General features: G+C 41.5%; 1 protein-coding gene across 2 annotated transcripts in view; it reads left to right on the top strand.

Annotated features, from left to right (window-relative positions):
- The window catches only part of LOC146063548 (two pore channel protein 2-like), a 52,117-nt gene extending 28,628 nt beyond the window's left edge, over positions 1–23,489 (top strand). Inside the window, exons 6-19 of one of the 2 annotated variants that reach the window (XM_083176009.1) lie at positions 2,772–2,890; positions 4,094–4,195; positions 6,144–6,270; positions 7,534–7,735; positions 8,073–8,217; positions 8,326–8,511; positions 9,649–9,713; positions 10,009–10,096; positions 14,434–14,503; positions 14,963–15,182; positions 17,658–17,748; positions 19,996–20,109; positions 21,014–21,126; positions 22,192–23,489. In XM_083176009.1, coding sequence (XP_083032135.1) covers positions 2,772–2,890; positions 4,094–4,195; positions 6,144–6,270; positions 7,534–7,735; positions 8,073–8,217; positions 8,326–8,511; positions 9,649–9,713; positions 10,009–10,096; positions 14,434–14,503; positions 14,963–15,182; positions 17,658–17,748; positions 19,996–20,109; positions 21,014–21,126; positions 22,192–22,337 — 1,788 coding nt within the window. In that variant the 3' untranslated portion in view covers positions 22,338–23,489. Of the gene's footprint in view, positions 1–2,771; positions 2,891–4,093; positions 4,196–6,143; positions 6,271–7,533; positions 7,736–8,072; positions 8,218–8,325; positions 8,512–9,648; positions 9,714–10,008; positions 10,097–14,433; positions 14,504–14,962; positions 15,183–17,657; positions 17,749–19,995; positions 20,110–21,013; positions 21,127–22,191 lie in introns of those variants that run through there. The other variant, XR_014471611.1, reaches the window with a different exon arrangement.
- Positions 23,490–24,619: the final 1,130 nt, after the last annotated feature.

The raw sequence follows: 24,619 nt of genomic DNA, 5'->3' as shown, positions 1-24,619 counted from the left end.
GGCGCTCCAGATACAGTCCGACAACGCCACAACTGTGGCCTACATAAATCGCCAGGGAGGCACGAGAAGCAGGACTTGCATGAAAGAAGCGTTCAAGATCCTGGCTTGGGCGGAACTGTACGTGGTGGCTCTGTCGGCCATCTTTATCCCGGGCGTGGACAATTGGGAGGCGGACTTTCTCAGCCGTCACGCCCTCCACCCCAGGGAATGGAGCCTGAATTCACAGGTTTTTGCAGCAATTGTGGACCGTTGGGGCCAGCCATCGATAGATCTGATGGCATCCCGGTTAAACCACAAGGTCCCCAAGTACTGCACAAGGACCAGGGATCCCTGCGCAGTGGCGATAGACGCCCTGACAATTCCATGGGTGTTTCCCTTGGTGTACCTGTTTCCACCCATACCACTACTGACAAGGGTACTAAAAAGGGTTCGAAGTCAGGGAGTGGAAGCCATTCTGGTGGCTCCGGACTGGCCAAGAAGGGCTTGGTTCGCAGATCTACAGAGCCTGCTGATCGAAGATCCTTGGCCCCTGCCTCTAAGGAGAGATCTACTCACACAGGGCCCTTGCGTCTTCCAAGATTTAGGGTGGCTACGTTTGTCGGCATGGAGGCTGAGCGGCAAATCTTAGCTCAGAAAGGTCTGCACTCATCAGTTATCACCACGATGATTCAGGCCAGAAAGCCGGTAACAAACACCCATTACTACAAAATCTGGAGAAAGTACGTGGGTTGGTGTGAGGAGCAGAAGGTTCCCCCTGCAAAGTTTAACCTGAACAGGTTATTGTGCTTCTTACAAGCGGGATTGGATTTGGGTCTCCGTCTGGGCTCATTAAAAGTCCAGATTTCGGCCTTGTCCATATTCTTCCAAAGAAAATTGGCTGTCATCCCGGAAGTACAAACATTTCTTCAGGGAGTGCTTCACATCCAGCCTCCCTTTGTACCTCCTACACCTCCTTGGAGTTTGGATGTCGTCCTAAACTTCCTTCAATCCTCCTGGTTTGAGCCTTTGGAGTCGATAGAACTGCGGTATATTACCTGGAAGGCGGTGGTCCTTTTGGCCCTAGCCTTAGCTAGGAGAGTGTCTGAATTGGGAGCCCTTTCCTGTAAGAGTCCCTATCTAATTTTTCACTCAGACAGAGCGGAGTTGAGAACAAACCCGCGATTTCTCCCTAAGGTGATTTCTTCCTTTCACCTTAATCAGCCAATTGTAGTCCCGTCTGCGTCAAGTTCACCGGATATTCCGGTATCCCTGGATGTGGTGCGCGTCTTGCGTGTTTACGTCCAGAGGACTTCAAGAATCAGGAAGACAGATTGTCTATTCATCCTGTATGACGCACAAAAGAAGGGACACCCTGCATCTAAGCAATCCATTGCTAGATGGATAAGGACTACTATCCAACAAGCTTATGTGACGGCAGGCCTGCCAACACCTTCGGTTTTAAAGGCTTATTCCACCAGATCGGTGGGCGCATCCTGGGCGGCTGCTCGGGGTGTGTCAGCTCTGCAACTCTGTAGAGCTGCTACATGGTCGGGGCAACACACCTTTGTAAAATTTTACAAGTTTGATGCCTTGGCCAAAGAGGATACCCAGTTTGGGCAGGCAGTACTGCAGCAGTCTCCGCACGTACCCTCCCTTTCTGGAAGCTTTGGGACATCCCCAATGTCTTAAGACCATTCCCAGTATCCCATAAAGGACGTTAGTGAAAAAGGGAATTTAATACCTACCGGTAATTCCTTTTCACGTAGTCCTTATGGGATACTGGGCGCCCGCCCTGTGCGGGGGTCTGGCTGCAGCTTTATTTCTGCTGATTAAAGTTCAGAAGTTCGCTTTAGTGTCTTCTGGTTATAAGGTCTAGTTCAGTGACCTTGTTAAAGAAAATCCACCCAGTTGGTGGTATTATAGTTGTTTATTATTTTGATGAATGCGGGTGTGCTGGCATGAATCTCACCACACAATTCACACTTATGTTTACATAGGTGACATATAAGTCCTCTCATATGTTCATTCTCCTTCGGGCACAGTTTTTCCATTAACTGGTTCCTGGGTGGGGAATCAGAGGGGAGAAGCCAGTACACCCAGCATCAAAGTTATAGATGTGCCTGTCTCCTGCGGATACCCTCTAATACCCAATGTCTTAAGACCATTCCCAGTATCCCATAAGGACTACGTGAAAAGGAATTACCGGTAGGTATTAAATTCCCTTTATTGTCATTAGTGACCATTATATATAAATTGATGGCTTTCTGTTTGCTGTTCAATAGGGTTGTACAATACCTCCCAGCTTTGTAAATTGCTAAATCTGGGCACATGAACAGAACACATCCACATTCTCTTTTGCTGAGGCATGACCACACTCTGGGGGCGAGCATAGCACAAACAAAATGACGAAACACCCCAGCTCCCCTTTACTTCTCTAAAAGCATCCCTCTCCACCAATACACAAAGGGCTTCAACCTCTGGGGACATGCCTTCCACTTCTTTACCCGCAATGGGAAAAACTGATAATAGGGGTGACTGTCTCCTCAAATATGGATGGTCTTGCTTAATTCAGGTCAGTTGGGAGATATGCTGAAGTAGATTGCGCCACAAATTGAAGAAAAGTCCTCAATTGCATAACAGGTCAAGGGTGATGGAGTGGTGGTGACCCAGCATAGCCACAGACGACCTCCCCTTCTGGCGTATATATGTAGTTTTTAGTATGACTTCTGATTGCACAGTATTTTCTGTTTTTTTATTTCCCCTAAACATGTTTATTGCCGTATCTTCTGCAGATTCGCCGAGCGTTCCGCAGTATCAGGAACACGTTACCGGAGATCCTCTATGTCTTCCTTCTCTTCATGTTTAGTGTCCTCATTTTTTCTCTCATGGCTCTGAAGCTTTTTGGGAACAGGTAAAAGATAGTTTACATAAACCTACCCACCAATCTGTGGTCCCAATGTAATAACCAGAACATACCTTTCACAATAGGTTCAATGTGAAAGGTACAAAAACGGTAATTAACCAGTAATATACTGTTTAAAGCATGCACTGTGAAAGGGGTAAAACTTGGTCTGACCCGGTTAAAGAAACTTTCAAAAGCCGGGTCAAAGCAGGTTTTGCAGTGTGAAAGCAGTAGAACTCTTCATAAATAATAAATAAATTATTCTTAGTAGCTTGGTTTCATGTATTAAAAAATGTATCCAAGATTTTTTGGCATATTACTTTATTTGGTACTTGTTTCCTAGAACGGGGCCCACGATTTCCATCGTATAGGCTTCTAAAAATCGCATCCCCCTGGAATATAGCGGCATGCGATGCGATGCAATTCGATTTTTAATTGTACAAGCACCCATGCCATGAGATGTGGTGGGTGCTTACAATGAGATGTAATCCCCAGTATCCACGGCATCCCGAAGTGTGGCGAGCGCAGCGGTACGCGTCCTCCGACCTTTTCATACCCCCACTATCCACATCGGCGTGGAGTTGATTTTTAGAGCCCGAAGCGTGGCGAGCAGACGCGAAATATGAGCCTGAAGCGTGACGAGCGAACACTGATTACTTAACATGTATTCCACGTCCCCTCGCGGGGCTCACTGCACTTGCCACACTATCTAAAATCAACTCCACGCCGACGTGGATAGTGGGGGTATAAAAAGGTCGGAGGCACCCATCCCATCACATCTAATGCCATGGGTACTTGTACAATTAAAAATCGCATCGCATCCCATTTGCTGCTATGCGATATTTAATTGTACAAGCATCGCGCGCATTGCACACCACTAAATAAGGTACACGATGGCATGCGATGGGCGCCGTGCTAGGAAACAAGTACCCTTTATTTTGCGGTTACTGCTAAGGGCTACGTTTTTTTTTTATATAAAGGAGTCAAAATGTGGATCTTAATTAGAAATGATACCAGGTACGAGAGTAATTTGTACTGTACATATCGCTTTGTGCCTCTGTGACGTCACTGGTTCCTAATGGATGGCCACCAGAAATGTTGCCATGTAAGACCGATGGGAAGCTCCTAATATCTCTGCTTTGCTGTAGTATAGATTTTAGCTGTATAGATGTTGTATGAATTGGCTCCATCTTCAATTCTTGTTATTTGCAGAAAGCTGAAGACCGCTGAAGGAGAGCCTTACTTTGAAAATTACCTGGATGGTGTATTTAATCTTTATGTGCTGGTAACTACTGCTAATAGTCCTGATGTCATGTAAGTATTACGGCATACAATGGAATAATTGCATAAAGCAAGGGTTTATTAGGTTCTTATTTCATATTTAGTTTGCTATGTAATGCAGCATTTTGAAGTTACTATTACTTTCACACAACAAATATGTTTTCATCAAATTTTCATCAAATTTAAAAATGAGGGTAACTGAAGTAATGGTGTGATTAATTTGAGGCCCATTTCTAGTGTGGATCTGTTTCTAATTTGGTGGTAGAGTTAATAAATATTTTAATTGACATTACACACATATACCTTTTTAGTAAATAAACTATAGTAGTCCAGGCATACCTTCCAACTGTCCTACAGACTGAAATTGGGACTGTTCTCTCTCCTTAAAGTCAGATTAATAGATCGTAATACACCCCCATATTTGGCATGTCATCCTCTTGCAGATGCTTTGTCCCGATTTTACAACAAGGAAAGTTGGGAGGGATGGTCATGTGCTGCAGGGATAATTCAGTCTCTGATTTAAAGCTTTTGAGATGAAACTCCTGATGAATATACAGTGAGATTGGTTGTTTGATAGTTTATTGCTCAAATAAAACCCCAAAAGCATCTTTGCCTTTTACATACTACAGCTAAAATGATGTGGTTTAGATCAAACAAAACTAAAACCCTATATAAGACCAGAAAATAAAAATAGTATAGTGTAAAAATGTAAATGAGTTTAGTCATGAATACTTTGCTAAAAACAAAACAAAAAAAAACCCAATTTAAACAGGTTTTTAATAGGACAAAAATAGTTTATCTATATAAATAATTCAATACACAGCAGCAGATTAGATTAATATGCCTGTGGAAGCATATAAAAAATCTCAGTCCTCATAAGAGAACAAGAACAAATGTGAATGACTATCTTGGCTTCTTAATTAGTGGATTATAAACTGACATGGAAGAATTTACACCACAAAGGGGTGTATTCAATGCTGGGAGGTGAGCGATGACAGCAAGCAGTGCTGTCTGCTTGCTGTCACCGCTCCCCAGTCAGTATTCAACTGACCCCCCTCCATACGCCGAATTGGCGAATGTGACTGCAGAAACAGCGAGACTCGCGGCTAAATGCAGCGGGCTCCCTGCAATAGCTGAGAGCCTCACTGTTTTGGGGAATCCTTGCCATCCTGTGACAGTGAGGATTCCCCCGAAACATTGAATACAGTGAGCGGCCAGCGCAGGGGTTAAACGGCGAGGATCGCTTGTTTTCTGTGATCCCCGCCATTTAACCCCCTCGCCGGCCGCATTGAATTCGGGCCTAAGAAAGAGGTCAAATTTTTATAAAGCAATTAATACTAATGACCAGTCAAATAAATCGCTGCATAGCATAGAACACGTTAAAAACTAAACAATAACCTTTATTAAAAACACATAAATGTTCAAAGAACATAATGCAAATCTATATTGAAAGGTGGATGATCCAAAAAATAAGAATAAGTAATGAAAAAGTCCTCCAACCACGTTAAATATGGACATGAACAATAAAGCAATGCGAAGTATTTTATGTCCACAAAACATAGTTGTAGGACTTTTTTATTTTTTGGAAGATCTACCTTTCAATATAGAAATGTATATTTGCATCACGGTCTTGCAGATGTATGTGTTTTTAATACATTTTATTGTTTAGTATTTATCATGTTAAATGCTATGTAGCGATTTTATTTGACCGGTCATTAGTTTTGCTTTATAAAGATTGGTAGTTAACCCTTTCTGTGTGGTGTAAATTCTTCCATATCTGTTTACAATCCACTAATTAAGAAGCACAGATAGTCATTCACATATATGAAGCATAGAAAACATTTGTTAACATTTTTTTTTTCAATATAATTTGGTGACACTGCCCCAATACATTTTGATGCTAAATGAAAACCGCTCATGTGTCCTCATGTCTGCATGTATCTGTATCACATGTTCATATATGATTCATTCTACCTTTCAGGATGCCAGCATATGACTACAATCGGTGGTACTCCATCTTCTTTATAGCCTATATTATTCTGAACACTTACATCTTTATGTCGGTCTTCTTGGCTGTTGTATACAACAATTACAGAAAGCACTTAAAGGTAGGCTATTAAGTTTATAGGGCTAGGGTTTTTAACTGAATGCTTTTTCTTGTTGATTAATCCCTTTGACAATGTTACAGTGACCTGATTTTACTTTTTACTGAATACTGTTAGTGCCAGAATAAAATATCTACAGGTGACCTGGAAAACTGGAACAGGAGGAACATCTTAAGAATGACCTCTGCCCTCCTCCCAGAATTACTCCTCACCATGTGCACTAGCAACCAATCACATTTTGTCTATCACCTTTTAGAATGAATTTAAAGTGATTGGTTGCTATGGGCATCCCCACTACTGTTTTTTTTAAATCAAGTTATTTTATATCAAGCATTTCAGTGTGGTTCTTGTCTATAATATATGCTGCAAATGGAAGTGTTGGAGCCTGTTTTGGATCAATGGCTATGTACAAGTTTCCAGTCATAGGACTACTATATAACATGTGGCATATGGACAGTGTATTACTGGGTGAACAGGACTGGTCTGGTACTATGTGCAAGGGACTTTTTTAAATATTTTTGTGCATAGATTAGTTTGACTGTGGGCACATGGCTTGTACATTTTATAGGTCTATATGATATATACAGCTGGTAGGTAGATTATGGGGCACAGAATAGTAACTCTTGGGTACTTTTGGTCTGTTGTTAGGGGGGCAAATGTCTGGTCATTATGACTAATAGTGTGTACACACGGTGCGATATGGCTTCCGATGTTGCCGATTATAGTGAACATCGGAAGCCATATCACATGCTGATTGTGTTTTTTTTAGGGCTTGCGAGCCCGATTCGCTGCCGATGCGCGCTCCCGTGTGAGCGAAAATCGGCAGCCAAATAGAGAGGACAGGCAAGACTATATAGTGCAGATCTGCACTATATAGTCAAAATTGTGCCCATGCATGCCGTGCTATGTCAAGTCCCGATACGATCTGATCGTATCGGGACTCGCATATCTACCGTGTGTACACACCATTAGTTGTACTGTCTACTGTAAAGAGTTGACCAACTTAAAGTGGTTATCCATTTTTTTCGCCTTATCTTTTATTTTATATGCAGGTTGTCTATTTTAAGTGCTTTGGTTACAAAATGGCTCTTCTGTGCTCATAACATTGTATACAATGACTTACAGAGGTCATGGAACCCATGCATAAAAACTTAGTCTTACTTAAAGACCACTAAAAAGACAAATATGGTGTGTGGGTTGCAAGAATATTTTAAAAATTCATCTCAACATAACTTATACTCAGTGACAAAATGTTTTTGCTCTCAGAATGAGATCCGTAAACTGGCTTACATGAAGCGTCGCAAAATGGCGGAGGCTTTTAATGCTCTTAAGGTGAAAGTGGGTCAAGAATTTGTTATTGCAGAGATCACTTGGAAACAATTGGTGAAGTTGGTGGCACCAGACATCACAAAATCACACCGAGAACTTCTACTAAGAGTATCTAAAGATGAACACCAAGCATATGTGGGTGAGTAGCCTTTTTGGCATAAATATACAATATAATTGATACTTCCTGAAAATTTTGCAACGGTTATCCACAAGTGTTTCTCCAATTTAAATTTTTATTGCAAACTTAATCAAATTAGTTGAGCAAGTTAGAGATCTAGGGGAAATACATAGATCACGACAGATTTAATCAGTGAGTACTTGACATCACATGATTCAGTAACAGAAAAGCAAATCTACATGACACTACTGCCTGAAAAACTGAAAAATAGGCGTCTGAGCATAAGGTCTTTCACTAGGATAGCCCAGTGGCTGGAAAATTGAGTAAAGATCCCTTACCTTTTCCTTCTTTCCCTCAGGAAAGCAAGCTTTCATACGTCTGGCTGACTTACTAAACATTAAGGTGATCACGATGAAGGCGCGTATGCATCCGTTTGAGTGCTGGATGCCAAACTTTTACAGATGTGCCGTGAGCCGGTTTATTCGCAGAGTTGTCAATCATAAGTAAGTGTACTTTATAGCAACTGGGATATTTTTAATCTTTGTTTTGTATGTGCATTTTATTGTTTTGATGGAATAGTAAGTGTTCTCTTTTTCTCTCTCCTATGTCAGAGGATTTGTTTATGCTTTCGATGTGGTCATTCTTGTGAATGCCATATTTATTGCCCTCGATGAACGAAACCCCATGATATCCCATGCTGAATGGGTGTTCCTTGCCCTCTACGTCATAGAAATACTTCTGAAACTCTACACTTATGATCCAAGATCTTTCTTTGCATTGAACCAATTTTGGAACTGGTAAGCTTGATTTTGTCTCTAATTTGTTTTTTATACCTATTATAGGTTCATACTTCAACATTCCCACTATGTTTGAAACAAGACGGACAATTCTGCTCTGAGCTGTGGCTTATTATTGGGGCAAAGTATAGCTTCTGGTTATGGTAATGGGCGGGAAATTGCAGCTTTAGTGGAACCCCAGTCTGTTTGTTGTCTCTTGTCAGAAATTAAATACATTTTAATATGCTTGGAACTGCCACGTAGCTACAGGCCCATGTACATTGTGTGTTTCTGTGCCTCATAGTTTTTGATTTACAGCTCAATCCCTACTTTACATATTAATTTGAAATTTTGACCCTTTGTCCATCACAATATGCAGATTTCAGAAATATGATTTATCATTGTTGTCTGACAGATGTGTATGCATACATCTAGCCTCAACATGCAATGCATGGCTGCAACTAGGATATGAAGCTATGGGTGCACCGGAAACAGTTGTCAGATTGGAGGTGTTGTGGCAATCACATACAGCACCAGGCCATCTGCATAAGGAAGAGTGGCAAGGGTTTTGTAGTTTCTTTTTCTGCTCAGACTATATGCAGTAAAAGTAAACTACAAATCCCATAAGGCATTGCACCCTTGAAAAAGTGGCCACTGATAGGAGCTCTGTGCCCAGTGAGCGATGACCGCTGCCATGATCAGGGGCCACTCTGCGGCCTGAGAACTGGAGCGAGCTGTCCTCCTGGGTGAGTGACTGATGCCGTTGTACCTATAATTTTCTGTTCAGTCTCATCCCAGGGGCACTGTTTGTACTGGTCACTAACTGAGGACATTATAAAGGCTACTACTGTGTGGTTTCGTGTGAATAAGGGGTACATCTGTGAGGTGTAGAATGAATAAGGGGTACTTTTGTGTGGTGTAATGTGACCTTTTTTTTGGGGGGGGGGGGGGGGGGCACATAATTATTGCCTTGAATAGGGTGATAGAAAGAAATTCTAGTTTCAGCCCTGCACCATGTATCACAAGATGCCTTGTCGTAGTGACCCCAGCAGCTCTGCTAGCCTCTGTTGTCTTTTTATTGCCGAAAATGCATGGCTTTTGTATTCCTTTTCAATTTTGTGTTCTTATGCGAACTTTTAATTTCCTTTAATTTGTCAGGTTTGACACCTTTATTATCATCGCAGCTCTAATTGCTACAACAGTCAATACATTGCTGAGTTCAGGTATAGTATGTCTGCTGTATGTAGTAATTAGTTCATGGCAAGTGTGTGGGTGGTGCACCGAATTCAGTTGAAGTCTGACATTTACACAAGAACGCATGAATGGAAAGGAGCAAGTGTAAATTGAACTGAAAATGAACAATATTCACTGTCAAAGAGTAATAGAACAGAGCTAATGCATTTAGATTGATTAAACTTCTTTGGGAAGCCGGCAATGGCAGTCTAGCCATTGTATACATTGGTTGGAAGATTGTAGTGTGACATAAACTGATTTCAGTGTCATTTTATTTCTACACAGTGAGTCAGTACAACAGCCAACAGGTCTTAGACATTGTCTTCATTCTCAGAGTTCTCCGACTCATCAGGATCATTGACAGCATTCAGAGGTATTACAGCTGTGTTCTCTGGCAGCCAAAACTCTGAGGCCCTTATTCAGATCTGATCCCAGTACAAATTTGTTCTCAAAATGGGCAAAACCATGTGCACTGCAGGTGGGGCAGATGTAACATGTGCAGAGAGCGTTAGATTTGTGTGAGTTATTTTGTTTCTGTGCAGGGTAAATACTGGCTGCATTATTTTTATACTGCAATTTAAATTTCAGTTTCAACACACCCTACTCAAATTTAATACTCTCTGCACATGTTACATCTGCCCCACCTGCAGTGCACATGGTTTTGCCCATTTTGAGAACAAAATTGTACTAAGATCAGATCTGAATAAGGGCCTGAGTGCCCATTTTTGGGAATGTGTCTTCACTGTATAATTCCCCCCTGTATATTTGATATATGGTGACTCTGGCTGATTAAACTTGCATGCAGTTATTACAGGAGTAATTATAAACAAATCAGGCGCAAAAAATATATATCAGTTAGCTAATTAGTCTCTCTATATGTATCACAAATAATAATTAAGGCGTGCTTGTGTCTGGTATAAATGTGCCGCTCCCAGAAAATGACACTGAAGGTCAATAATCAAGAAAATGTAACTAATTAAAGAGAGCGTATGTATACCAGTTCAAGTAAATTTATTGTAAAAATATCAACAATTAAAATACATTTAGTATCAATAAAACACATCAGATATAAATTCTTGAGCATTGTCCATTTATATAAACATTTTATTTGTAATGTCCAGAATCATAAATATATGCAAGTCTGGGTTTCTTCAAAGGACAGATTATAGCCACTTCTCAATGGGTTAATTTGTATCCATTAAAGTGCCTGTACTTGAATTGATTTGTTTCAAGAATGTTAAAATAACGCCAATTGTAATGTACCCTTAAGGTCTTGTTTGGAATTAAGCGGGCACTAATGTACTTGTAGCTCAGTCCTTGACGCGTTTCTCCATCATACAAGTTAAGGCCCCCATAAACTATGCGATTTTGGGCCGATTCCACGCGATTTCAGCACTTGGGCAGATAAATTGTGAGAAATCAGCCCAAAATCGTATGCGTGTGACATTTGATCTGATCCGATGCGCGGTCCCGTGCGCATCAGATCAGGCGGTGATATGTGTGTGCGCCGCAGTATCGGGCATGTGCCGGTGACAGTGGGGCGAGCAGCGGCTATTACAACTTTGAAATAACATTGTCAAATGACTGTCCGGCTTCTGCTGGGAAGGAGGCCGCTGATTGGCTGAGAGTGCTCTATCTCAGCCAATCAAATACCGGACAGTAATTTGACATGTTATTTCAAAGTTGTAATAGCCGCTGCTCGTCCGCCCGCTGCGACACACACACATATCACCGCCGCCTGCCCCACTCTCACCGGCAACCCCCCCCCTGCTGCTGTCCGCCCGCTGCGGCACACACACACATCACTGTCACCAGCACCCGCCCCCCCCCCCGCTGCTGCCTGTCCCCACTACCGCCGATGCTCTCCCGTCTGATCCTCACCGCCCTGCAGCTCCCTGTTGTTTTTTTTTACATGTGATATATCGCATGCGATTTATCACATGTAAAAAATGGCACATCAAGTGCCAAATTGTATGTGAGCCGCCCGGGGAGCTGCCTAATGTATGGGGGCCTTTACACCTGAGGAAACCGTCAGATTTGTATGACTGGGAAACGCGTCAAGGACTGAGCCTATCCCTTTGAGCTGTCCAGGTCTGTATCTGCCACCCTTCCAAATACCCACAGGAACATGCAGGTCTGATTGCACCATTTGCAGCACCCACGCCATACCATTCATCAGGCAGCGGAACTTTGTCCATACCACCATCCAGCATCCATGGTGAGACCAACGTGCGGCGCTGATGCTGCGCACTGCAGGCGGCTTCTAGAGAACAAAATCGGATCCGGTGCCCGTCAGACTTCTGACATGTGGCGCCGAAGACCGCTTTATGCAGACGGTGCCTGGGACATTAGTGCCCGCATAATTCCAGACAAGACCTAGAGGGTATATTACAAGTGACGTTATTTTAACATTCTTGAAACAAATCAATTCAAGTACAGGCACTTTAATGGATACAAATTAACCCACTGAGAAGTGGCTATAATATAATCTTTGAAGAAACCCAGACTTGCATATATTTATGATTCTGGACATTACAAATAAAATGTTTGCATAAACGGACAATGCTTAAGGCAGTGGTTCCCAAACTGTGTGCCGTGGCTCCCTGGGGTGCCTCGGGACACTTGCAGGGGTGCCCCGGGTTGTTGGTCCAGGACCAATTGAAATTATTTATGGTCAATTATTTATGGACAAATCCAGTGCTGGTGGTTGCCAATCATAAATATGTGTACAATCAGAAGGAAATCATGTCCTTTGCCACATAACTGAACCTAAGAAGCATATATAAACCCAATCTACCTAATTTTATATATTATTTGGGGGGCCTAGGGGTGCCGTGGAAAAATTCTGATACTCTAAGGTGCCATGATTCGAAAAAGATTGGGAACCCCTGGCTTAAGGGCTCAAGAATTTATATTAGATGTGTTTTATTGATACTAAATGTATTTTAATTAATATTTTTACAATAAATTTACTTGAACTGGTTTACATGCGCTCTCTTTAATTAGTTCCTATTACAGGAGCAGTTCATCTTTGTGTTGTAGAAGAAGTCATCTATTTAGGGCAGTGGTTGCCAACCCTGGTCCTCAAGTACCCCCAACAGTGCATGTTTTGCAGGTCTCCACACAGAATCACAAGTGCTATAATTAGCTCCACCTGTGGATCTTTTCAAAGGTGCCTGAATAAAGAGTGCACCTGCCGGGTGACCTGGAAAACGTGCACTGTTGGGGGTACTTGAGGACCAGGGTTGGGAACCACTGATTTAGGGCATCGCAAGACTTTTGAAATGACAAGATTATAGCACAGTGTTCAGCTTTTATAACACTGCTTTATAATTTTACCCATTCCTACAGCCATTTCATCCCACCTTCTGTTTAACCCTTTGAGTGCCAACATCTCTGTGAAAGATGTTCAAATGATCCGCTAAAAATGCCAGTGTCACTCACATTTGTTATACAAATTCAAATAAAAAATGTTGTGCAAAAAATATAGGTACTTGTGTATTATCGCATCGATTTTTAATTGTACAGGCACCCTGATGGGTGATTACTCTGTTAAATGCACCCCCATTGTTAACGCCACCCCCACTATCAACGCCAACCCGAAGTGCGGCGAGCGCAGCGGTACGCGTCCTCCGACCTTTTCATACCCCCACTATCCATGTCGCGTGGAGTTGATTTTAGATAGTGTTGCGAGCGCAGCGAGCCACCGAGCCCGAAGCGTGGCGAGCAGACGCGGATTACTTCACGTGTAATCCGCGTACCCTCGCGGGGCTCGCTACGCTCGACACGCTTCGGGCACTATCTATATTCAACTCCACGCTGACGTGGATAGTGGGGGTATGAAAAGGTCGGCGGGCGCGTACCGCCGCCGCTAGCCACGCTTCAGGTTGGAGTTGATAGTGGGGGTGGCGTTAACAATGGGGGTGCATTTAACATAGTAATCACCCATCAGGGTGCTTGTACAATTTAAAATCGCATTGCATGCCATTTTAATGGCATGCGATGCAATATTTTATTGTACAGTGCGGGTCTTTGGACCCGAAAATCGGGTCCCATCGCATACCTTAATTAGTGGTATGTGATGCGATGCGATGGGCGCCGTGATAATACACAAGTACCAAAATATATATAATGTCCTATATAATTCACTTGGCACTAAAAGGGTTAACAACACACCATTATGCCTATGTTTTGTGCTGGCACTAAGAAAGGATTACACAATATGAACATTTAAATGGATGTAGTAATAGGGCCAAACAAAAACTGTTTCATAGATAACATTTTATCAGTTTCCCATTTTTGCAATATGCATATTGCACTTATAATAGATTTATAAAAAATACCAATAGACAGATTTACATGTTCTGTAAGAAGACTGTCCTGGTTTAGTCTATTGCATTATACATGTCCTGGAGATGTACTGCAAAATAACCTATTTCATGTGATGATGTTAATTAGAATATCAATAATAAATATAAGTTATAATGCATACATTACACAGGGCCCCGTTGCGGAGAGTATATCAGTCATTCCCATCAGTCCCTGCACCAGTAGCACTTGGAATCTATATTCTCTGTCCCATAGACACAAAAAATAAGATTATTTTTGTTTTGGGGTAGAAGAAATCTTGCTGTAATGCTCATTGTTATCATTTCCATTATTTATTTTGCACTTAAAATAGCTTTTTATAGTGTTTACACTGTCTTGCAGGTTTCGGGTCATCATGAATACATTGATAAACATCCTTCCCACTATGTTCACATTCTGTGGTATTATATTAGTAGGTATTCTGTTTTTAAGTATGTTTGTGTTTAAGCAATATGTTTTTACTTAAAAAGTGGAGGATTCAAAAGTTGGTCTGAAAGCTGTAGTTAAGGCAGATGATTAGGGGCACCTAGAAGAGCGGACTAGGAAATCAGTTATGCTGGTCTTAAAGCCATCATTCTAGCATTTTGGCTTAACCCTCTATACATAAAATGCCCTTCTGTGATCGTATGAATCTAAAGTTTTATTTTTTAAATCTTTTGTTTTTTGTTTTGCTTAAATTGATGCTACTCAATACCATAGTTTGCTGAGCTTTCTACACTACAATAGATATTTTGTTCTTTGCCTGCCCTACAGTAGTATGTTGATTGTGTCATAGTCCGTACGGCAATGATGATGAGATGAGCCGGCTAAGTATACATAAATATCTGTTAAGCTACAGTATATTCCCATAAACCTGCATTCCTCCTCTTAGGCGATATACTACGTTTTTGCCATCGTCGGAATGGAAATTTTCAAGAACAAAATCCGTTTCTTTCCTGAGAATTCTACTCACCCTTACGCCCAGGAGTGTGGCGCAGAAGCCTTGCGGGACTCTGCCTTTGCCAGAGGCAAATACTGTAGGAATAACTTCAATGACATGGGTTCAGCTTTCATTGTACTAGTGGAACTGACTGTGGTCAACCAGTGGCATGATATCCTTTAAATGATAGAAAATGGGGTTCCCTCAGCATGTATCTGTTGTGAGGGAGGAGATAGAACTGGTGTAAATTCTATATACAGCTTCGGCTTAGAGTAACAATAAAAGCTACTATAGTTCCCATGAATTAGGGGTCTATTTACTAAGCAGTGGAGGGCGATAAAGTACCAGCCAATTGGCTCTACTCTTCATTACATTGTTCTGATGTAAACACATGGTACGATATGTTGTCCTTTTGTCCGGCATATCGTCCGTGTACACATTGCTCCAGTGCATTTAGTAAATAGAACTCCTATTCCTTAACAAACCATGTCTGCCGTAATCAGACTATATGCATAATATCCTAAAGCCTACAGAAAATGATAGTTTTTTTTATTCATATTGTATATTACTCAGTAGGTGGACTTTCCTACCAAATCCATACACACTCTGGATAATACAAAAAAAATTAAATTGCTGCCTTACCCCCACTCATATAAATACATTAGAGCAGGGGTAGCCAACTCTAGTCCTCTAGCGCTACCAACAGTTCATGTTTTCCAGCTCACCTCACATGTGAAAGGGTAGTGGATAACTGGAACAGCTCCCATCCGATGTGGTAGAGGCAAATATGAGCCAAGTGGTTCTTATCTGCCGTCAAATTCGATGTTTCTATGTTTTTGTCAAACACCCATGCAGAATCCTCCAATATCACACGTCATGAAAGGAGCCCGAAGCCCTAACCCCCTCCTCCCAGTTCCTCGTTCTGAAATCTTGTCTGACCAGACTTATTAGCTAGACACATTCAGTTATTTTTTCATGATGAACAGTTGCATCACTGTACTGTTCAATTGAAATTACAGTTACAGTCCATTTTTAAACCACTTACGATGCAATTAAAATAAGTTACAGAACTTGTGATTGCTTCATACACAATACAATTTTGATCTGACTGAACAAAATAATGTTTTCAGTACACTGGAAAGTTATATGATAGAAATAATTCTTCAATTACAAAACACACTTTGTGTGAGATATTCTACCTCAGGGGTGGCCAAACCAGTCTTCGAGTGCTACCAACAGTTCACGTTTTCTAGATCACCTAGATGCTGCAGTCATTATTTACTCACATTTTCAAACATGCTGCATTCATTGCTAACCAACACATTCTACAGATCCACAGGTGGTCTTGAAAACATGAAAGGTGACATTTAATAGGATGAGAGTTTTAGTAACTTTTCAAAATCGCCCATTATCGCACTTTTTAAAATCGCATTTTTTGCTGCAAATTCACATATTTAATGAGCTGCGTATTCCGGGCAAAAATTGCGATATGGTGCAATAATGGGCGATTTTTAGTCCTGAAAATTTTTTTTTTTTTTTTTTTTATGGCGTGAGGTCCCCCCTCCTGAGCATAACCAGCCACGGGCTCATTGAGCCGGACCTGGTTCCAAAAATACGGGGGACAAAAAATCTGGGGGGCCCGTGGTGTCATGCCACAGCCGAGGGACACTTTTTTACATAAGGTCTACCGGCCGAAACATGAGCGCCGTGGCTGGTCAGCCTTGGACGGGGTACCTGGAGGAGTGGGGACCCCCCAGTAAAGGGGTCCCCCCCCCAGGCTTCACCCATCCAGGGCTGAAGCCCGGGGCACTTCCTCTCGAATTCATTAAATATGCGAATTCCGGAAAAAGGGCGATTTCGGCTGTTTTTTGCCTAAAAATCGCACAAATCACATTTTCACATCTCATTAAATGTCACCCGGACTGTTGGTAGATCTTGAGGACCGGTGTTGTCACCCCTGTTCTACCTAACCTGGTTTGTGTGTGGATGACTTTGATGATTGAAATTTCATAATATTGGATACATTATATATGCTATTTTTTTTTTTAATCCATATGTTCATGCAATAGTCTACCAAAGAGTTGCTCCTAAAAAAAATATCACCCCTTTTTGTGTTTTGGGGGATGGTAGTTCGTTCCCTGTGCAGACCAGTTCTTCCAACACTCTGAGCGCTGTTGTTGGGGGGGTCAATGAGTAGCATGGTATAAAGCAGGTATTCCCAACCACGGTCCTCAAGGCACACCTTGCAGGTTTTATAGATATCCAGGCTTGAACACAGGTGACTTAATTAGTATCTGAGGGTGACTTAATTAGTATCTGAGGGATTCTGATTAAACCATCTGTGCTGAAGCCTGGATATCACTAAAACCTGCACTGTTGGTGTGCCTTGAGGACCGTGGTTGGGAATGCCTGGTATAAAGGATTCAACTAACAAAATGGTCTTAAATTATATATAATCCTTTCTATAGTTTGTCAAATGGATGATTTTGGAAATCTGTAGTGGAGTACTTGTAAAGATTTGTATAATCACCATGCAGGGCGGACTGACAGAAATATGGGGTGGATAGTTGTGATTTGTTTATTGTACCACTTTGATGTGTGCACATATTGTAATTAAGTTCAGTTTTTTCTTTTCTTAACATACTACTTCTCGCTACTGGGTTCTCTCTGGTAACCCGCCCGGAAGCCAAACTTTATTTCATCACTTTCCACGTGGTGATTGTGATTATGATCATCAAGTGAGTTTTACACTAAGGAATGCTTATGCAGAATGTAAATTTGTTAATAACACTCCGGAATGATAACTGGTGATCTTAAGTAGGCGAAACACATTAAACACAATGGAACTCACTTGCCAACCAGACAGAAAAAAAAGCACCTGTGACACATTGTGCCTACTTATCGGTCTCCTTCCCATAATGCCCTGCTTTCCAGTTAAACCTCCTTTCATTAAGAAGTTTGGCCTATACAACGTTACCAAGACAGATGAAATAATTTGCGCTGTCACAATGTTGCAGCTTCATAATGAGGTTTATTTAAAGAAGTATTGTAGCCTATAGTGAAGCCCCATACACAATAGGGGATAATGTAAAAGATATCGCTCAGAAAGGGGATTCTAAAAGGGCGCACGCACTGTTCAATCCAGCCAGTGGACGATATGTGTGTATGGGACTTAAGACATTTAGTTTTGATAGATTTTGGCAGAGATATTAAATAGACACCAGCCAAACGGGCAAAAAAAATACGCGGGGCACGTGCATTGGGATCGAATCTGCATTAAAGGCAGCTAACAATGTTCAATTCAGTGTCCTTTTCGAACTATATAGTCCAAATAATCGAAGTGTGTACACAGCAAAAGACTGATCTTGACCAAATCTCCAATTTAAAAAAGAAAAAAAAAAGTTATGTTCAGTTATTCAAACCCACCAAACATACATACATCTAACAATTCTAGATGTGTGTGCATTGTGAGGACAGCATGTTACTATTGCTTTTGGAAGTGGATGAGATTTTCCCATGTATCTATATGGGCAACGCATTCCATAGATATCTCTTAAAATAACATGTTCACTTGGGCACTGAGTGCGATTCCTTCTTAGTAATGGGAAAGAAAGCAAGCATGGTTTCATCGGTACTCTTTACTTAGAACGGCGCCGCCGATCAAAATCGTGGTCATCGCGGGTAAAAATCGCGGTGATCGCGGTAATCGCGGGCATCGCGGGTAAAATTGGATGGTCGCGATGCCCGCGATGACCGCGATCACCGCGATTTTCCCATAGGGAACAATGTTAAAAAGCCTGATTGACCGCGATTTTACACTTAAATGCCTCAATGGACCCGATTTTGGCATATAAATCAATGTAAAATGGGCCACACAGCCCAAATAGGGCCAATGAACCGTTAAATGTCCCCCCAAATTTTTAACGCCACCCCACGATCCACGCCAACCCGAAGCGTGGCGAGCGCAGCGAGCCCGCGAGGGGCGGCGGTACGCGTCCTCCGACCTTTTCATGCCCTACTATCCACGTCGGCGTGGTGTGAGAATATAATAGTGTGGCGAGCGCAGCGAGCCACCGAGCCCGAAGCGTGGCGAGCGCAGCGAGCCCCGCGAGGGGACGCGGATACCTTCACAGGTAGACGCGTCCCCTCGCGGGCTTCACAGGTGTCCGGGTCGCCACGGACACCTGTGAAGCCCGCGAGGGGACGCGTCTACCTGTGAAGGTATCCGCGTCCCCTCGCGGGGCTCGCTGCGCTCGCCACGCTTCGGGCTCGGTGGCTCGCTGCGCTCGCCACACTATTATATTCTCACACCACGCCGACGTGGATAGTAGGGCATGAAAAGGTCGGAGGACGCGTACCGCCGCCCCTCGCGGGCTCGCTGCGCTCGCCACGCTTCGGGTTGGCGTGGATCGTGGGGTGGCGTTAAAAATTTGGGGGGACATTTAAGGGTTAATGGGCTCTGTGGCCCATTTAACATTGATTCCTATGGCCAAATCGGGTTGATTGAGCCATTTAACACTAAAATCGGGTCCATCGCGACTTTTAACATTGTTCCCTATGGGAAATCGTGAGCATCGCGTCGCGGGCATCGCGGGTGCATTTATGTGCGGCCGCGACGCGACCGACACGATTTCCCTGTTTAACATTGGTTTCAATGGGAAATCGCGGGCATCGCGTCGGTCGCGTCGCGGCCATACATTAATGTACCCGCGATGCCCGCGACGGGCGCCGCACTAAGTAAAGAGTACCGTTTCATCTATCACAGCACCGACATAAATTGATAACATTTTCAATAAAAACAATATATAAAACAGTCTATCTTTACCAATCCTTGTTAATTCACTTTTATATAAATAGCTCCTTCTAGCGCTTGCTTCTATTTGAATAATATAAGCGTTGCATAAAGTGCCTCTCTTCCTTGTTTTCCTTCTACTTTTTCTTCTCATTGTTCTTTTTTCTCCAGAACTGATGTTTTTGTTTTATAGCATTTTTGTAGCATTTATTTTGGAAGCCTTTTTTGTGGAGTATTCACTGGAAAAGAGTGAAGTTGAAACTGCAATTGAAAAGAAGATCCAGGAGCTGGGGATGGCAGTACAAGAGTAAGTGACGTGTGAGTAGGGAAGGTGGCAAAAAGTGTACACAACTAACATGATGATTTTTGACACTTTTTTATTATTCCAGATACCTGTACAAACCAACTGATTAATTTGTTTACGATTTACACTTCATTGTCATTAGTCAACTTTATGTTCCTCCAATTCACTTTGTGTTATCTCCATATAACTATATGGTGATAAAACATATGTATGGCTTGTATTGTATATTATTTAATATTACTTATATAGTGCACACACATTCCGCAGCACTTGACAGAGAATAATTGAACTTTCACATCAGTCCCTGCCCCAGTGGAGCTTATAATCTATATTCCCTACCACATGCACACACACAGACACACATTATAGGTTTAATTTTTGTTGGGAGACAATTAACCTACAATTATATTTTTGGAATGTGGGAGGAAACCCACGCAATCACAGTTAGGACCATGGTGGGAATAGAACATATGACATCAGTGCTGTAAGGCTGTAATTCTAACCACTACACCGTCCGTGCTCTGTCCCACTAGAAGCTTCTTCAGCAACTTTTTTCACATGTAGAAGTATAGTAATCTATTTATCCATTTATCTAGAAATTGCATATTTTATTAATTGTTGTTATTGGTTTACTTCTGTAGTATAAGGTATGAATCATGGTGGTGCAGACATCTAGAAGGATGTATACTACACTCCCCACCCCTTATTATACTATTTTTTTACAATTCCATTCAGTTTGAGCTGAGCTACTGTAATTGCATTAAGGGATCAATTCGTTCAAGTGGGAGGTATCCAGAGAGGTGAAGAGTGGCTCAGCACTTACTTTAATTGTGATGGGACATCCAGCTAAATTGGCTCATAATTGTTGCTTTTTGTTACTGATCTTACTGTGGTATTCATTACAAAGGGGAGATCTTCCTTCTGGAAATTTAGTAGACAACATGGAACACTGTGAAAACGATCTTGGTGCATTTGGGGAAGTGAACCAGAGAGGATTGATGTTTAGAATAGCTTCAAAACGTAAGTGGGGTGTTTTTGTTTTTATATATTGTTTTACCATAGAAGTGTATTTTTATTTTTGTTAAATATCCTGATGGGTACACTATTAAATGCACCTGTTATTTACACATGTTGGGAACAGCTCAAACAATAGTTCCCTTGGATGCCCTAATCATATTTTTTAGGGCCTAGTTAATTCATAGCTGCATTATCATTAATATTGGCTTAGCTATAGAATGGATTCATGAAATAGAGGGGTGAGTGCACTGTACCTACTTATAACCAACGAATGCAGATATATTTATAATGTTCACTACCTGATAAAGATCTCCCTGTATAAAAAGAGATTTCGATAGTAAAGATGTTAGCATCCACCCCAATTAGTGTTTTCGGGATATTCTGCTAGTTAGGAGTCAAAATGCCCAATTGCAGGATAATGCTAAATAGAACATCGTTAAAGGGTACTTCCTCATCTTTGCGGCCACTGCTTATGCTACGGAACTTACGTACTGTCTTTGTGCACCACCACCCTGTGTCTACGCCACCCTCCTGTTGACCACACCACCATCTATTACCTTTAGTAAAGTTGTGGCAAGCGGAGTGAGCCACTGAGCCCGAAGCGTGGCAAGTGAAGCAAGCCCGCGAGGGGACAATGGTTACGTAGCAGTTAAGTAGTGGCTAACGTAACTGACATAGCGGTGGCCACAAAGATAAGGAAGTACCTGTTAAAATATTTGAGCAGTGATATCCTTAAGGGGCCTATACATATGGTGATATACAGGCATTTTTTAAATGATCTCACTAGATCGCTTAGAAAATGCCCCTACGTCGGTTGATGTGTAGGGGCGCTGCGTGTTGCTATCGTGCGCAGATATTAATAGCCAGGGCCAATGTTCCCACTAGGGAACACTAGCCCTGACAAATCGCTCAGCAGCACATCACTATGCAGCGCTGTGTGCTGCTCAGAATGCTCATAATCACATCTCCCCGTGTGTAGGCCCCATTCGATTTTAGTGCATTAGCCATATAAATTTAAAATTGAGATTACTATGAAATATATTACATGTGTTTTCCATTGTATTTCAGGGTACAGGACCGTGGATGCCTTGTTACAACGCATGTTTGAGGCAGAGATACCACCAGAGGATGAAGGCCCACCAATGGAGGATATTTTAAATCTTTCACCTGATGACCTGTATATTGAAAACCCAACATACCATACAGCAGCTTAGTATTGTATGTTTTATATTGGGAACATGAATAGGAAGGAAAGGTAGCAATGGTTTGTGTAGAGAATCACTAGCTCCCCACTGCCGCTATTCAATGATGTTTTTTTTTTTTTTTTTCTAATAAGAATATTTATTTTTATAATGCAATTCTTTTATTAAAACACAATCAATGTTAAAAAAAAATGAATAATTATATGAAGACCTCAAATGAAAGGCCCAGACTGGATAAAAAGCAAATCCTTCACAAGACTTGATCTAATTATTTTCCGGAGAAGACTTGTGGAGACTGACATATTGTGGGAGGGGCTAGGCTCTATCCTCATGAGTAATGTACAAAATGGCTTTCCCACATTGTTTGTTAATTTCACAGGCAAGGTTTTCTACACTCCTCTAACACGAAACCCAGAACCTCAACACAACTGCTCTTTTTCATCTCATTCTATGCACTTCACATAGCACATTAAATGATGGTGGAGGTCACTATATTATCAGATGCATTTGGAAAACCATATTCTTACTGTAAAGAACTATAGGTAAAAATGTAACTGCCTGTAAGTGCTGAAGGTGCAGTATTTTGTGCGGTTATGCCCATTTTTGTTAAAACCTTTTTTTAAAGCAACAATCATTTGCAAGGCAAAACCAACCTGGTTCTGCTTTGGAAATGATCACGGCTTGATAAAAAGAAGTGGGCAGACTCTCAAAATCCTGTACCTTTGGTAACTTTGAGGTTGTTACATTTAGGCCCAATGGATGGAGAGAACCAGAGTTAACTAAAATGGTAAATTGTATAGTATCAAATTAAAATATTGCTGCCGTCAGGCTAGTGCATCTATAATAATTACTTGTTTAGTTGGTCAGCACTAGTTTTCATAGCTCCACATATTTCTTATTTAAAGCACTTAATGTTTACATACACATGGATTGTAGCTGTCCATGTGTTTTAAGTCCAGAATAATCCATTGGTTGAATAAGTTATTGTACTCTTGTACAAATTAGTGTGTTTGTAATATGCTGTACTGGCGGAATGACTGTCCGGTACCCACAAAGCTTCAGGGTACTTACCGCACATCCTGATATATAATTACATGTCCAATGACCGTCTTCTATCTTGGAGCTGAATTATAATAAATCTGTTGTAAAATTATTAAACAGGAAAAAAAATGTATTCAAAATAAATGGATTATTTATAAGTACATGTAGACCTGTATTTATGTCAGAACGTTAATGGTTTAATGGTTTATATTATCTGTTTGTGTAAGGTATGGGGTCATAGGGTTGACAGTCACTTGGTCAATGGTGACATGCTGTTTTTTCTTTTTTTTTTTGGTGTCTATGTTGACATGGACACTGTATAAGTGTACCGCGTCCCCTTACATGGCTCGCTGCACTTGCCATGCTATGCTCAGGACACTATTATAATCTCACTCTATGCTCACTTGGATAGTAAAGTATGAAAAACCACCTTTTATGAAAAAAAAAAAGTGAAAAACTCATGTCACCCTAATGCTTGTAGACTACTGGTTCTCAAACACTGTCCTCACACAGTTCCCGTTTTCCAGGTCACTGTCACCAACTATGAGAACCTGTTGTAGACCTAGTGACTGCATCCCGTTGGTGTGTCATGCATAATGAGAGGTAGAGCTATAGTACAGAAAATGATTTTACTGGGAGAGAGAGCTTTCCATGCAGTCTCATAAGTGGTACTTAACACACTGATATCCCCACCACCAGACCTTTTATACACTATTGCAAATGGGCAGGTATCTGTTTAGCTACTATACTGAACAGAAGTGCCAGAGTTCCTCACCCATACAGAGAATGTATACATACTCATAAGCCTACTCGAAGCAAATTCTTCAAAAGCTAGTAGATGTACTGTAGTTTCACTTATTGCAAACAGATGGCAGTGTTTTGGAGTCGCACAGACACTAGACATATATATATATATATATATATATATATATATATATATATATATATATATATATATATATATATATATATATATATATATATATAGATGATGAGACCATGCATATGACTGCTATATCTCAGCATTATGCCTGTGTTTACCTTACTGCATGCCCTGTATACAGTTTAACCCTAAATACTATTGTTGGTTAAGTTCTCTTCCATTCCACACACACAGCTAGATGTACTACACCTATTTCTGTACTGCATATACCGTCATTAAAACTAATATGCAGAATTGCAGAGAAGATGTGACCTATAATAGACTAAGGTCAGAGAGGACCTATGCACAGAATTTACGTATACAGACCCGC

The sequence above is a fragment of the Crinia signifera genome, chromosome 3 (genome assembly GCF_055691185.1).
Source record: "Crinia signifera chromosome 3, ASM5569118v1, whole genome shotgun sequence".
Taxonomy (NCBI): Eukaryota; Metazoa; Chordata; class Amphibia; order Anura; family Myobatrachidae; genus Crinia; species Crinia signifera.
The sequence above is the reverse complement of the archived record's forward strand: the minus strand, read 5'-3'. Positions and strand labels throughout refer to the sequence as shown.